Genomic DNA, 13,062 nt, shown 5'->3' with positions numbered 1-13,062 from the left:
CATCCCAGCTCCTCCCTCAGGGTGGAAACAAAAAAGTCGACTTTGAGTCCAGTGCCCTGGCTTGTTAGGGAGCTGCCTAATGGATAGTTTTTGTCTCACTTGACTCAAATCACTGATGGGAATAGTGGTATAATTTGAAAGCTGCTGAAAAGAGAGGTGAGCACTGCCACATGTTAGAGCTTCAGGAATTTTGTAGTTCCACAGGCAGTACCAGGGGAGCAGGAGGCTGCATTCCTGAGAAGAAACAAAGGCAGGCCATTTAGGAAATTAAGACAGATAAAAGCACAGATACAAGCCCAGAGAAAACATATCCCCAGGAAAGTTCTGAGAAAATCCAGAACCTTTATTTAGGCTAATTGGTGAAGATCTCACCCTGCATGAACTCAGTGAATAGATTGAGAAGGGTGTTTGTTTTTTCCAAATGCTTAAGCCTCAACTAAAGATTACAAGGCATATGAAGAAACTGGAAATTATGTCCCAGTCAGAGGAACAGAATAAAACTCTAGAAACCAACCATAAAGTAACACAGATCTCTCAACTTCCTAACAAAGAATGTTTTATTTTTTTTTAAAGATTTTTATTTATTTATTTGAGAGACAGTGAGAGAGAGCATGAGAGGCGAGAAGGTCAGAGGGAGAAGCAGACTCCCCATGGAGCTGGGAGCCTGATGCAGGACTTGATCCCGGGACTCCGGGACCGTGACCCGAGCCAAAGGTGGTTGCTTAACCAACTGAGCCACCCAGGCGCCCCAAAGAATATTTTTAAACTATCTCAAAAATGCACAAGGAAGGGCGCCAGGGTAGCTCAGTCAGTTAAGTGTTCAACTCTTGATTTTGGCTCAGGTTGTCATGGGATCAAGCCCTGCAACAGCTCTGTGCTCAGCACAGAGTTGGCTTGGGATTCTTTCTCTCCCTCTGCTCTTGCACTTCCCTCCTTCTCATGCATGCACACGTGTGCACACACTCTCTCTCTAAAATAAATAAATAAATCTTCTTAAAAAATGCACAAGGAGCTAAAAGAGAACAGGGATAGACAACTAACAAGCATGAAAATGATGCATGAACAAAATGAGAATATTAAAAAACTATTAGAAAGAATCAAACATATTCTGGAGCTGGAAAGTATAATAACTGAACTGAAAAATTCACTAGAGGGATTCAACAGCAGACTTGACAGGTAGAAGAAAATAGTCAATGAACTTGAAGGAAGGTTATTTGAAATCATTGAGACAGAGGAACAAAAAGAAAACAAAATGAAGAAAATTGAAGAGAGCCTAAGGGACTATGGGATATCATTAAGTGGACCATATATGCATTATGGGAGTCTTAAGAGAGAAAGGAGCAGAGAGCTTATTTGAAAAAAATAGTGACCCTGAACTTCCCAAATCTGAGGAAAGAAATAGACATACAATTTCATGAAGCTCAATTCCAATGAGGTTAAACTAGAGACTCACACCAAGACATGATACAGTCAAAGTGTCAAAAGTTAAAGACAGACTCTTGAAAACAGCAAGAGAAAAGTGACTTACCATATACAAGAGAGGTTGCGTAAGATTTTCAGAAGATTCTCAGCAGAACCTTGGAAGCAGAAGGCAATAGAATGATATATTCAAAGTGCTGAAGGAAAAAAAAAAAGCTATTAGCCAAAAATACTATATCCAGCAAAGCTATCCTTCAAAAATGAGGGAGAGCAGGAGAGAAGCAGCACATCCCATACAGGATCTCAATAAGATAATCAGCAGATTTCTCATCAGAAGTTTTAGAAGCCAGAAGGTAGTAGGCTGATATAGTCAAAGTGCTAAAGAATAAAACTCAACCAAGATTGCTTTATTCAACAAAATTATTTTTCAAAAATGAGACAGAAATAAAGACATCCCCAGATAAACAAAAGCTGAGGGAGTTCATTTCCACCAGCCATGCCCAGCAGGAAAGCCTAAAGGGAATCCTGCAGAGTAAAACAAAACACTGATAGTAACTTGAAGCCATATGAAGAAGTAAAGGTGTCAGTGAAGGTAAATATATAGGCAATTATAAAAACTACCATTATTATAACATTTTATAACATTTGGTTTTGTATATGGTTAAGTGACTAATTCAAGTTTCATAATTATTAGTCTAAAAGCTAGTATTATTAAAACTTTGAAACTCCACATTTTGCTTTCTACATAATTTAAGATAATCATTTAAAAGAATTACTAATTTGTTTGTATGAAGATATAGTTTTGTGATATCAACAACCAAAAGGGTGACAGACCTATAAAGGAACAGTTTTTATGTTATTGAAGTTAAACTTGTATGAATTCAAATTAGAGCATCAGAATATTAAAGGCAGTCATGATGGTAACCACAAAGACAATAGCTATAGAAATACACAAAAGAAAATGACAAAAATTTAAAACTTTCACTATAAAAATATCAACTAAGACAAAAGACAATGATGCAGGATATAAGAAACAAAAAAGCTATAAGGCATTTAGAAAACAACACAATGACAGAAGTGCATTCTTCCTTATCAGTCATTGCTGTAAATGTAAATGAATTAAACTCTCCAGTCAAAAGACATAGATTAGCAGAATAGATAAAAACACATGATCCAACTACATGCTATCTGCAAGAAACTCACTTTACATCAAAAGACACAAGTAGGTTGAAAGTGAAAGAATGGGAAAAGATATTTCATGAAAATAGTAACCTAAACAGACAGGTGGCTGTACTAATATGAGACAAAATAAACTTTAAATCAGAAAATGTTGCAATAGGCAAAGGAGTACATTATATATTAATTAAAAGATTCAATACAGCTGTAAGATACAACAATCATAAATATTTATGTACCTAATGATAGGCAATCAAGATATGAAGCAAAGGGGCGCCTGGGTGGCTCAGTGGGTTAAGCCTCTGCCTTCGGCTCAGGTCATGATCCCAGGGTCCTGGGATCAAGCCCCGCGTCAGGCTCTCTGCTCTGCAGGGAGCCTGCTTCCTCCTCTCTCTCTGCCTGCCTCTCTGCCTACTTGTGATCTCTGTCAGATAAATAAAGAAAAAGTCTTTAAAAAAAAAAAGATATGAAGCAAAGACAGAATTGAAAGGGAAAACATAGAGAGTTCTATATTAATAATTGGAGACTTCAGTACCCCACTCACATTAATGAATAGAATAACCAGAATAGAAGATAGGTAAGGAAAGAGAAAAAATTAAATAAACATTGCAATAAACCAACCAGGTCTAACAGTTATATGCAGAATATTCTACCAATAACAGCATGCTCCTTCTTCTTAGTGCACGTGGGACATATTCCAGGATAAACCATGTGTTAGGCCACTAATTAAGTCCCAGTAGATTTTTGTTTTGTTTTATTTTGTTTTAAGATTTTATTTATTTATTTGACAGACAGAGATCACAAGTAGGCAGAGAGGCAGGCAGAGAGAGAGGAGAGAGGAGGAAGCAGGCTCCCTGTTGAGCAGAGAGCCCAATGCAGGGCTTGATCCCAGGAACCTGGGATCATGATCTGAGTTGAGGGCAGAGGCTTTAAACCACTGAGCCACCCAGGCGCCCCCCCCCAGTAGATTTTTAAAGATAGATATCATTTAAAGTATCTTCATTTTATGAAACCAGCAATCACCCTGATAATTAAAGCCAGATACAGACACTAGAAGAAAACTGCAGTCCAATATCCCTATGAACATGGATGCAAAATATTAGTAAACCAAATTGAACACCATGTTGTATGGATTATACATCATAATCAAGTGGGATTTATCTGAGAATACAAGGATGGTTCAATCTACAAAAATCAATCAGTGAAATACACTACATTAACAGAATTATAGACAAAACCACATGGTCACCTCAGTTGAGGCAAAAGATGCATTTTATACAATTCTGCACATTTCCTCATAAAAACTCTCAACAAACTAGGAATAGAGGGAAACTATCTCATAAAAGTACTATATGGCCCACAGCAAACATCATATTCAGTGTTGAAATATTGAAGCTCTTCCTCCAAGATTAGGAATAAGGTAAGGATACCTACTTTTGTCTCTTCTATCCAACATAGTATTGGAAGTTCTAACCAAAGCAGTTAGGCAAGGAAGGGAAATAAAAGACCTCCCAATTGAAAAGCAAGAAGCAGAATTATCTCTATTCATAGACAACATGATCTTATATGAAGAAAGCCCTAAAGATTCGACACAGAAAAATTGTTAGAGCCAGTAAATAAATTCAGCAAAGTTGCAGGATACAAAATCAAGACACAAAAATCAATTGCATTTCTGTATACTAGCAATCTGAAAAAGAAGTTAAGAAAACAGTTCTATTAACTAAATTACCAAAAACAGTAGAATACATTCTTAGGGGTGAACCTAACCAAAGAGATGAATAATTTGTACACTGAAAACTATAAAACTTTACTGAAAGAAAATAAAGAAGATATAAATAAATGATAAAATATCTCATGCTCATAGACTGAAAGAATTAATATTGGTAAGATGTCAGTAGTACCCAAAGTAATCCACAGAATCAGCACAGTCCCTATCAAAATCCCAACAGCACTTTTTGCAGAAATAGAAAAATCTATCCTAAATTCATATGGAATTTCAGAGGACCCTGAGTAACCAAAACAACCTTGAAAAAGGAGAACAAAATGGGACTATTCATACTTGTTGATTTTAAATATAAAGCTACAGTCATCAAAACAGTGTGGTAAAGACAGACATAGAGACACATGGAATAAAATGGAGAATCCCCCTCCAAAAAATTTTGTGAGTATGGCCAAGTGATACTTATCAAAGGTGCCAAGACAATTCAGTGGAGAACAGATAGTCTCAACAAATGGTTTTGGGGAAACTGGATAGCCATATGCAAAAAAATGAAGTTGGATTCTTCTCTAATACCATATACAAAAATTAACTCTAAATGGAATGAAGATCTCTGACATCAGACCAAAAATGATAAAACTGTTAGGAGAAAATATAGCAGAAACCTTCATGACATTGGATTTGGCTTTGTTTTCTCTGGTATGACACCAAAGACATGAGCAAATAAAAAGACAAATGGAGTTATATCAAAGTTTAAAACTTCTGTGCATCAGATAACCCAGGAGTGAAAAGGAAGTCTATGGAATGGGAGAAAATTAAAATCACATATCTGGGGGTGCCTGGGTGGCTCAGTTGGTTAAGCATCTGCCTTCAGCTCAGGTCATGATCTCAGAGTTCTGGGATCAAGCCCCACATCAGGCTCCTTGCTCAGCAGGGAACCTACTTCTCCCTTTCCCTCTGCCTGCTGCTGCCACCCCTGCTTGTGCTTACACGCTCTCTCTCTCAAATAAATAAATATTTTTAAAAAATCACATCTGATATTAATATCCAGAATATACAAAGAACTCCTATAACTCAACAACATTAAATATTTCACTACAAAACTGACAGAATTCAAGAAAAAACTGAGCAGCAAGCTAACCTGATTTTAAAATGGGCAAAGGACTAGACTAGACATTTTTCCAAAGATGATATCCAAATAGCCAATAAGCATGTGAAAGGATGCTCAACATCACTAATCACAGAGAAACGCAAATCAAAATTACAATGAGATATCCTTTCACACTCATCAGTGTGTTGGTCCCCATGTTGGGCTCTGCGCTGGTCGTGGAGCCTACTTAAAGCAAACATTTTTAATGAAAATAAATAGTGGCAAGGATGTAGAGAAATTAGATCCCTTGCCTGCTGTGGGTAGGATTATAAAATAATATAGCCCCTGTGGAAGATTATATAGTGTTTCTTCAAAAAATTAAAACAGAATTACCATATGATCCATTAATCCCACTTCATATATTCCCACAGGGGTATATATGTAAAAGGATTGAAAGAAGGGTCTTGAAGAGATATTTGCACACCCATGTTTATAGCAGCATTATTCACAATAGCCAAGAAGTGGAAGTAACTGAAGTGTCCATCAACAGATGACTAGGTAAACAAAATGTGGTATATACAGATAAGATGAAACATTAATTTTGCTTTAAACAGGAAGGAAATCCTCCCATATGCTACAACATGGATGGTAGCATAATGAAGACAAAATACTAAGTGAAATAAGCCAGTTACAAAAATACAGTATATAATTTGATGTACCTGAACTGTCTATAGTAGTTATATTGATATAAAAAAGAAATGGGAGCACCTGGGTGGCTCACTTGGTTGGGTGTCCAACTGCTGATTTCACCTCATGTCTTGAACTCTGGATTGTGGATTCAGGCCCTGTGTTCGGCCCCATGTTGGGCTCTTCCCTGGTCGTGGAGCCTACTTAAATTAAAAAAAAAATTTTTTTTAAGGAAATAGAATTTGGGTTACCAGGGTCTAGGGGAAGGGGGAAATTGGGTGTTATTTTTCAATGCATGTAGAGTTTCATCTTCCAAGATAGAAAAGTTCTGGAGCTCTGTTGCACAATTATGTGAATATGCTTAACAATACTAAACTGTACACTTAAAAATGGTTATAATAGTAAACTTTGTTACATGTTTTTTACCATAAATTTACAAAGAAAAAGGAAATAACAAATGTTTCCAAGACAGTAGAGATACAGGAAGTCTCATAAATTGCTGGTGGGAATGTAAATGGTACAGCCACTTCAGAAAACAATTTGGCAGTTTTTTAAAAAAATTAAACATAAGCTTTTCATATGACCTAGCTCTTCCACTTCCAGATACTGACCCCCCAAATGAAAATATATGTCTAATAAAGGCTAACATGTGAATGTTCATAGCAGCATTATTCATGATAACCAAAAAGTGGAAACTGGCCAAATGTCCATCAACAATTGAATGGGTAAGCAAAATGTGCTATATTTGTACATGGGAATACTATTCAGTAATTTTAAAAAATGAGCTCTTGATACATGCTTATGACATGGACAAACCTCAAAATAAATATATTTTTTCCTCAAAATAAATATTAAACTAAGGAAAAGGAAGCCATGTACACAAGGTCACATACTGTATAATTCTGCACATATGAAATGTCCAGAAGGGCAAATCAGTAGAGCCCAAAGTAGAGAAGTGTTTTTACTTGGGGCTAGAGGTGGGAATGGGAATTAACTGTAAATAGGCATGAGGGATCTTATTTCAGTTATGAAGATGTTCTTTTTTAACATTATTTTAGAATGAATGAGCACTCATGAGTATGGGGAGAGGCAGAAGGAGAGAATTTTCAAGGAGACTGCACACTGAGCATGGAGCCCATCATGGGGCTCAATCTCATGACCCATGAGATCATGACCTAAGCTGAAACCAAGAATTGGACACTTAACCAACTGAGTCACCCAGGTACCCCATGAGGATGTTCTAAAAATTGATGCTTGTAGCTGCCAAACTCAATAAACTTAAAACAAATTATTGAATTGTACTTTTAAAATGGGTAAATTTTTGAGGTTTAATAATAAAGTTTTTTAAAAATGAAAAAAATTGGAAAAGACAGGTATTCTCAAGATTCAACACCATTCTTGAAGAGTTGAAAGAACCAAAGTGTTCACTGTAGGCAGTGTACAGAGAATAAAGAAAGAAACTTTGGGAAAAACAAAAAGCTTCAGAAGAAAGGAAGGATTTTCTTATATACTATTATATGGATTTCCATCATCAGTCCATGGAAGACTGCTAGTCCCCACATAAAGAGCCTTGTAACCCAGATGTTTCTCTCTCAAAAGCATAGCCACCAGTCTTTCTCCTGTGCCATAGTAAATAATTTTAATGTAGTATTCATACTGTAAACACTTTATAATATTTAGAAGCAATTTATATACAAGGCATAAAGGAATTTTATTAGCCTTGACAGTGGAAAACAAAAGCATAGAAGATAAAGATTAGGGCGCCTGGGTGGCTCAGTGGATTAAGCCACTGCCTTCGACTCAGGTCATGATCTCAGGGTCCTGGGATCGAGTCCCGCGTCGGGCTCTCTGCTCAACAGGGAGCTCGCTTCCCTCTCTCTCTCTCTGCCTGCCTCTCCATCTACTTGTGATTTCTCTCTGTCAAATAAATAAAATCTTAAAAAAAAAAAGAAGATAAAGATAAGGGGATGAAGAGGGATAGGATCTCTGAGAATAGTAGGGTTGCTATAACATTTTTATCTCGATCCCAAGTGGGGAGTCAAGAGATACTATCTATAGATGTTGGAACATAAATTGAGATAGTTATTTTAGGAAGAGAAATGGCAGGAAAATGGCACAGTGAGTTAAATCCTTATTTAGCACAGCAGAAGCCAATAGGTAATGTCTAAAGTTAATAAATCAAGAAATAGTGATAAGAGCACCTTTTTTTTTCTTTTTCAATTTGACATTGTCCCTTTTTAAATTAACATATAATGTTTTATTTGTTTCAGGGGAACAGCTCTATGAATCATGTCTTAACACAATTCACAGCACTAACCATAGCACATACCCTCCCCAATGTCCATCACCCCACCACCCCATCCCTTCCATCCCTCTCCACTCCAGCAACCCTCAGTTTGTTTCCTGAGACCAAGAGTCTCTTATGGTTTATCTACCTCTCTGGTTTCATCTTGTTTCATTTTTCCTTCCCTTCCCTGTCTTGTTTCTTAAATTCCTCAAATCAGTGAGATAATATGATAATTGTCGCCCTCTGATTGACTTATTTCACTTAACATAATACCCTCTAGTTCCGTCCACCTTGTTGCAAATAGGAAGGTTTTGGGTTTTTTGTGGCTGCATAGTATTCCATTGTGTGTATGTGTGTATATATATGTATGTGTAAATATATACATACCACCTCTTCTTTATCCATTCATCTGTTGATGGACATCTAGGTTCTTTCCACAGTTTGGCTACAGTGGTCATTGCTGCTATAAACATTTGGGTGCACGTGCCCCTTTGGATCACTACATTTGTATCTTTAGGGTAAATACCCAGTAGGGCAATTGCTGGTCGTAGGGTAGCTCTATTTTCAACTTTTTGAGGAACATCCATGCTGTTTTCCAGAGTGGCTGCACCAGCTTGCATTCCCACCAACAGTGTAGAAGGTCTTTTTAGAGATGATTAGGTTAACTTTCAGAAGAAAGAGTTTAAAATTTCCCTCTAAGGTACTGCAGGGGGCAAGCAGTAGTGGAGAGTGAGGGGTGTTAGTGGAAGACTTCCATCATAAATCTAGCACAAGTACTTGATTTTTAAAACATCATTTGCACCAGTTAATAAAGATAAGAGAAAAAATACATTTTTTTCACGACATCTGTGTCTTTGGGGTAAATACCCAGGAGTGCAATTGCAGGGTCATAGGGAAGCTCTATTTTTAATTTCTTGAGGAATCTCCACATTGTTCTCCAAAGAGGCTGCACCAACTTGCATTCCCACCAACAGTGGAAGAGGGTTCTCCTTTCTCCACATCCTCTCCAACACATGTTGTTTCCTGTTTTGTTAATTTTGGCCATTCTAACTGGTGTAAGGTGATATCTCAATGTGGTTTTAATTTGAATCTCCCTGAGGGCTAATGATGATGAGCATTTTTTCATGTGTCTGATAGCCATTTGTATTTCTTGATTGGAGAAGTGTCTGTTCATATCTTCTGCCCATTTTTTGATGTGTTTGTCTGTTTCGTGTGGGTTGAGTTTGAGGAGTTCATTATAGATCCTGGATATCAACCTTTTGTCTGTACTGTCATTTGCAAATATCTTCTCCCATTCCGTGGGTTGCCTCCTTGTTTTTTTGACTGTTTCCTTTGCTGTGCAGAAGCTTTTGATTTTGATGAAGTCCCAGAAGTTTATTTTCGCTTTTGTTTCCTTTGCCTTTGGAGACGTATCTTGAAAGAAGTTGCTGTGGCTGATATCAAAGAGATTACTGCCTATGTTCTCCTCTAAGATTCTGATAGATTCCTGTCTCACGTTGAGGTCTTTTATCCATTTTGAGTTGATCTTTGTGTACGGTGTAAGAGAATGGTCGAGTTTCATTCTTCTACATATAGCTGTCCAGTTTTCCCAGCACTCCTGGGTATTTACCCCAAAGATACAGATGTCGTGAAAAGAAGGGCCATCTGTACCCCAATGTTTATAGCAGCAATGGCCACAGTCGCCAAACTATGGTAAGAACCAAGACGCCCTTCAATGGATGAATGGATAAGGAAGATGTGGTCCATATACACTATGGAGTATTATGCCTCCATCAGAAAGGACGAATATCCAACTTTTGTAGCAACATGGACGGGACTGGAAGAGATTATGCTGAGTGAAATCAGTCAAGCAGAGAGAGTCAACTATCATATGGTTTCACTCATTTGTGGAGCATAACCAATAGCATGGAGGAAAAGGGGCGTTAGAGAGGAGTAGGGAATTTGGGTAAATTGGAAGGGGAGGTGAACCATGAGAGACTATGGACTCTGAAAAACAGTCTGAGGGGTTTGAAGTGGCGGGGGGGTGGGAGGTTGGGGTACCAGGTGATGGGTATTATAGAGGGCACAGCTTGCATGGAGCACTGGGTGTGGTGAAAAAATAATGAATACTGTTTTTCTGAAAATAAATAAATTGGGGAAAAAAATTAAAAAAAAAAGAAAAACCAATTAAAAAAATAAAAATTAAAAAAAAAACATCAAGCAAAAATAAATACGTAAGGTCTGTGTGCCATCAAAGCCCACATTCTTACCTACATCAGTTGGGCTTTCTCAGTTAGGATCATTTCACTGTAACAGAAAACCCAACTTAGACTTGCTAGAACAATGAAGATATGCATCAGCTCACATTACTAGAAGTTTAGCAGTGTTATGGACATCTTGACTGCTCAGTCAGCAGCCCAGCAGGGTCATTTAGGAACCAGTTTTTGTCTCTCTGTTCTGATAGCCACAGTTTGGGGTTTATCCTGAGACTGATAGTCAAGTTCCGTGAGAGACTGACTTCTCATGGCTATATGTCTCTTAAAATTAGGAAGCCTATAGTCCTGAGGCTCCAGGCTCCAAGACTGCCCTATTTTCACTTTTTTCTAATGACATAGACTGCCTGCTTTCAGGAACTTCTTTTAGGTACAAACTTGTTGCTGCAGGCCCTTCCCTTGGTCTTCATATTTATGAGAGCCCAATACTCACTGTCATCAGGAAATTGAGAGGAAATACTTCTCTTTTTTTGCCCCCACAGGGACAGAATCTGCCTGGGCGAGTCCTTTTTCTGCGTTATGTGGTACAGACCCTGGAGGATGACTTCCAGCAGATCCTGAGGAGGCAGCGACAGCACCTGCAGCAGTCCATTGCAAGCACTGTGCTGTCCTGCGACAAGCAGCCCCACAATGTCAGGTAACCAGCGTCTGAGCCCGGGGCTGACGAGAGGTTGGGAGCATAGGTGGGCAGCGACTCAAGCCTCGAGAACATTGGGGGGATGAGACTAGAGTCACTTGATAGTATAACAGCGATAGCTATTAAAACTATAGATGATCTGGGGCACCTGGGTGGCTCAGTCATTAAGAGTTTGCCTTCAGCTCAGGTCATGATCCCAGCGTCCTGGGATCGAGCCCCACTTCGGGCTCCCTGCTCAGCAGGAAGTCTGCTTTCCTTCTCCTAGCCCCCCTGCTTGTGTTCCCTTTCTCTCTGTGTATCTCTCTCTGTCAAATAAATAAATAAAATCTTTAAAAAAACCACAAAACTATAGATGATCCTATAGGGTGCCTGGGCAGCTCAGTCATTAAGCAGCTGCCTTTGGCTCAGGTCAAGATCCTGGGGTCCTGGGATCGAGTCCCGCATTGGGCTCTCTGCTCAGCCTGCTTCTCCCTCTCCCTGTCCCCCTACTTCTGTTCCCTCTCTCGTTGTATGTATCTGTCTTGGGGCGCCTGGGTGGCTCTGGGTTAAGCTGCTGCCTTCGGCTCAGGTCATGATCTCAGGGTCCTGGGATCAAGTCCCGCATCAGGCTCTCTGCTCAGCAGGGAGCCTCCTTCCTCCTCTCTCTCTGCCTGCTTATGATCTCTGTCTGTCAAATAAATAAATAAAATCTTTAAAAAAATAGTATCTGTGGGCCAATGTAGGATATTAACTGTTATAACTACTTCAGTAGAAAAGGAGGAACCTTCATATTGTTTTGAGCATCATCCAGCCTCCCTGCTTAGTTGCATGGCTGTCTTCATTTTCTGAGACGTGGCATTTTATGTAGCTTAAATGTTAATGATTGTAGGATAGAAAACCAGTAAGTAGAGAATCTACAAAAAGCACAGAATAGCATAGTTGTGTTTTGAATGGAAAAACGACAGTTGAATTAACGAGAGCAACTCTAGCAACCATTCTGCTCTGTGAGCATAGGCACTGGACTGAGTGGAAGACGAGGGACAGACCTACTTGACCCAGTCATGTCAGTTGCTTTCGTTTCTACTTTGCACTATGCAGAGTGTGATCTCGGGTTTAAGGTTTAAAGACAGGCATTTGTGGCTTCAAGCCAGATCCTCTATTTTGCTTTTTATCAACAAGAATAATCATCTGTTCAGATGGAGGAAAAACTTGTTGTTTTTGATTCACTAAGAGATGGATGTTAGCTTGAGGTTGTGGTTACACAGATGTATACATCTATTTATCAAACTTACCAAGTAAAAACCTGTGTGCAATTTATTGTACATAAAACTCAAAGATGAGTTTTTGTTAATTGGAATATAGCTGATACATGTTGTATTAGATTCAGTTGTACAGCGTACTGATTGGACACATCTGTATGTTGTGCTTTGCTCACCACAGTGTGGCCACCATGTGTCACCACACTACATTGCTGTAATATCACTGATTACATTCCCTGTGCTGTACCTTTCAGCCATGTGACTCATTCATTCCATAACTGGTAGCCCGTACGCCCCAACCCCCTCCACCCACTTTCCTCATCCTCCCACCCCTTGTGCTCTGGCAACCACCAATTTGTTTTCTGTATTTATGAGTCTGTTTCTGGTTTTTTCTTTTGTTTAGACTCCACAAATAAGTGAAATCAAATGATATCTTTATTTCTGTGACTTACTTCATCTAGCGTAATACCCTCTTGGTCCATCCATGTTCTCACAAATGGCGAGATCTCATTCTTTCTCCTTTATCCATTCATCTGTTGGTGGACACTTGAGTTGCTTC

At 38.7% G+C, this 13,062-nt stretch overlaps 1 protein-coding gene across 1 annotated transcript in view; it reads left to right on the top strand.

The window, feature by feature from the left end:
- Window positions 1–13,062, top strand: part of SIMC1 (SUMO interacting motifs containing 1) — a 74,369-nt gene that overhangs the window by 34,426 nt on the left and 26,881 nt on the right. The window contains exon 5 of the mRNA XM_044229186.1: window positions 11,111–11,265. Coding sequence (XP_044085121.1) covers window positions 11,111–11,265 — 155 coding nt within the window. The remainder of the gene's footprint in view (window positions 1–11,110; window positions 11,266–13,062) is intronic.

The sequence above is a fragment of the Neovison vison genome, chromosome 1 (assembly GCF_020171115.1).
Source record: "Neovison vison isolate M4711 chromosome 1, ASM_NN_V1, whole genome shotgun sequence".
In the NCBI taxonomy this organism is placed as follows: Eukaryota; Metazoa; Chordata; class Mammalia; order Carnivora; family Mustelidae; genus Neogale; species Neogale vison.
This window is presented reverse-complemented; position numbering and strand designations above follow the sequence as displayed.